The sequence below is a fragment of the Chanos chanos genome, chromosome 4, assembly GCF_902362185.1.
Source record: "Chanos chanos chromosome 4, fChaCha1.1, whole genome shotgun sequence".
Taxonomy (NCBI): domain Eukaryota; kingdom Metazoa; phylum Chordata; class Actinopteri; order Gonorynchiformes; family Chanidae; genus Chanos; species Chanos chanos.
In genome coordinates this window covers 1,363,381-1,366,999 of record NC_044498.1, presented here as the reverse complement: position 1 = coordinate 1,366,999, position 3,619 = coordinate 1,363,381, and the positions used below count along the sequence as shown (strand labels likewise).

The 3,619-nt window shown below is 43.0% G+C and overlaps 1 protein-coding gene across 2 annotated transcripts in view; it reads left to right on the top strand.

Annotated features, from left to right (window-relative positions):
- Window positions 1–1,187, top strand: part of aqp4 (aquaporin 4) — a 7,485-nt gene extending 6,298 nt beyond the window's left edge. For both annotated transcript variants that reach the window (XM_030770711.1, XM_030770712.1), the window contains exon 4: window positions 915–1,187. In XM_030770711.1, the coding sequence (XP_030626571.1) occupies window positions 915–1,187 (273 nt within the window). The remainder of the gene's footprint in view (window positions 1–914) is intronic.
- Window positions 1,188–3,619: the final 2,432 nt, after the last annotated feature.

The following is a 3,619-nucleotide window of genomic DNA, read 5'->3' as shown; positions in this document are numbered from 1 at the left end:
TATTAAACCATGGGCCTCAGCATTAAACATGGATACACTGGACTAGTGATTGGATGCTGTGTCCCCACGATGTTATTAACCTGAATTAGGATGAATGCATGCAAATGTGCGTGAAGACTGTGTGAATGCAAAGTTTTCATTCACACTGTTTACAGCACTGTCAACAGAAGAAGTTAGACAGTGTGTGTGTGCGTGTGTGTGTGTGTGTGTGTGTGTGTTAGAGAGAGAGAGAGAGACGGGCAGATTGGTGGATGCTTGTGTCTGGTTTGTCTTCCTGTATAAGGAAGCACGTTCACATTCCTTTCAGCGAGGTCAAAGTTGAAATCTGTTTTTGCTGACAGAGTGATTGGCAGTGAAAGTGAGACAGAGACACAGTGATAGTGAGACAGTGAGAGACACAGAGACAGTGAGACAGTGAGAGACACAGAGACAGTGAGACAGTGAGAGACACATTGATAGTGAGACAGTGAGAGACACAGTGATAGTGAGAGACACAGTGTTTGTAAATTAACATCTTGTTGCTGCAACGATGAGTTCAAAGTATTCCTTTCTCTTAGGGTAGGTAATCGTATAGTGATGTCTGTGGTGTTAACACTATCTCTTAACTCTCTCTCTCTCTCTCTCTCTCTCTCTCTTTCTGTCTGTCTCTCTCTCTCTCTATCCTCTCTTTCTGTCTGTCTCTCTCTCTCTCTCTATCCTCTCTTTCTGTCTCTCTCTCTCTCTCTCTCTCTCTCTCTCTCTCTCTCTCTCTCTCTGTCTCTCTCTCTCTCACTTTCTTTTTGTCTGTCTCTCTCTCTCTCTATCCTCTCTTTCTGTCTCTCTCTCTCTCTGTCTCCATCTGTCTCTCTCTCCCTCTCTCTTTCTGTCTATCTCTCCCTCTTTATCCTCTCCTTCTATCTCTCTCTCTCTCTCAGGTGTACTGGGTGGGTCCAGTGATTGGAGCCGTGGTAGCAGCTGCATCATATGAGTATTTACTGTGTCCTAACCCGGATCTGAAGAGACGATACACCCAGGCTCTGTCCAAAAGGCCCTTCCTCGGGGACCAGTACCGCGAGGTGGAGCCAGGCTACATTTCCCAGGACCAGGACCAGCTGGTGGTGAAGCAGGCCCCGTTCACGGTGCTGGATGTGGAGCGTGCGGAGAGGAAGGAGAAGGAGCCGGCGGGAGAGGTGCTGTCGTCTGTATGACTAGTCAGAGACACGGAGGAAGGAAACCAGACCCCGCCCAACCACAGCTCCTATCTAAAAGAGACAGACCTGCTCTAGAAACACACACACACACACACCTCAGTCTCTCTGACCTATCTAAAAGAGACAGACCTGCTCTAGAAACACACACACACACACCTCAGTCTCTCTGACCTATCTGAAAGAGACAAACCTGCTCTAAAAACACACACACACACACACACCTCAGTCTCTCTGACCTATCTGAAAGAGACAGACCTGCTCTAGAAACACACACACACACACCTCAGTCTCTCTGACCTATCTGAAAGAGACAAACCTGCTCTAAAAACACACACACACACACACACACCTCAGTCTCTCTGACCTATCTGAAAGAGACAGACCTGCTCTAGAAACACACACACACACCTCAGTCTCTCTGACCTATCTGAAAGAGACAGACCTGCTCTAGAAACACACACACACCTCAGTCTCTCTGACCTATCTGAAAGAGACAGACCTGCTCTAGAAACACACACACACACACACACACACACACCTCGGTCTCTCTCTCTCTCTCTATTCTCTCTCTCTCTCTGTCTCTCTGTGTGTGTGTGTGTGTGTGTGTGTGTGTGTGTGTGTGTGTGTGCGTGCATGTGTGTTTGCAGAGACTTACGTTCAGGAAAGACAAAGTTTCCACAGACTAGCAGATATTTGTGTCTACCTCTGCGTAAATCAATATTTGTTGCTTCACATTAATTGAATTTCTCAAGGGCTACATAGACTAAACGTACGTTTGTGGTGACAGTGTAAAATTCAGTGTTTTTACACTGTTATTACAATGATCTATTTGTGTTTTCCCTAGGATCCAATGATATTAGACAGATAACATAAACACTAACACACACACACACATTTAGTAATGTCATGACCTCAGAGCAAGGGTCAGAAATGTTTTGGCCAAGAATAGCCCAACAAAACTCAATTATATATTAAAATTCAGGTTTCAACCTTTAGCCTATCAGAGACTCAGCTGTGGTCAATAAGGACCTTGTACTGACCCGGGGGGCGTGACCTGAGAGACAGGGGTCTAGTGAAGGTTGTTGCTATAGCAACTTTCAGGTACTGAACAGCTTAAATCATCAGCTTTTCTTCCTCAGTGCACTTTTTCTTTTTAACAATCTCTCTCTCTCTCTCTCTCTCTCTCTCTCCTCTATTTCTCTCTTTCTCTCTCTCCCTCTCTCTCTATCCTCTCTTTCTCTCTCTCTATACCCTCTCCTTCCTTCTCTCTCTCTCTCTCTCTCTCTCTCTCTCTCTCTTTCTCTCTTTATGTCTGCCTAAGTTTGACATTTGACTGTCTGCCTGTTTCTCTCTCTCTCTCTCTCTCTCCCTCTCTCTCTCTCATTATGGACTCTATCTCTTTTTAGTTTACTTATATATATGTAGATAAGACACGTCCTGTAACAGACGATGAAGGTAACAGTGTTGATCTGAGTCATGCCGTGACTTTGTATGGAATATTGATTATGGAATATTAGTCACTGATTTCTTGTAATGGATTGTTACTATATGAATATGAATTTTGTATGCCATCTGATTCCTCTCAAAATTCACCCACACACACACCACGCATACATACGTACACACACACACACCACACAGACACATGCACACACACACACACATTACACATGCATACATACACACACACCAGACATATAAGCTTGGATGTATATACACAGACAGAAAACAGCAATGTATGGAAAAATCATTATTTATAAAACAGAGAATTTGCTTTGTTTTTTAGTTTGTTTCGTTGTTTCATTAAACCATTGAACACTCTATCTTTTAATTTGTCTTTATTCCTGTTGTCTGTCTGAAATTTTGGGTGAGATTGTGCTTAATAAAATTAGCAGTATATTAATTTATTTGCTGAATTTTTGTGTGTGTGTGTGTCTACTCAGTGCTGTGCAAACATTGAATCCAACCTTAGGAGATTCTCATTAATCGTACTGTGTTGTAACAATGTTTCGGTGACTTGTCCATTGTGTTTATTCGCTGATTTGTCCTGGAGTCTTTCCCTCCCTGTTTTATCACTGAAGTGACGCCACGGAAGGAGCGAACGCGCTGGTGTTGTGTAGTTGCGTATTGTCACCAGCAGAGGTCAGGGCAAACTCATTCAGGCGCATTTCAGAGCCGGTCTGCGGTGTGACATCCTATAACATTGCCAAAACATATCACATCAATCATGTATAATTACACATCTTTAACAAAGTATCCTATGAGAAGAGACATGTTTGACCGTATTAAGAGACCAAATTTAAATATTCTATTAAACATGCACGTAATTTTGAAATTTGCAGCTTTTTTTTAAATCTAATTTGTATTTCCAAGTAACTTGTCATTCCTCATTGATATACTGAATGTGTGTGTGTGTGTGTGTGTGTGTG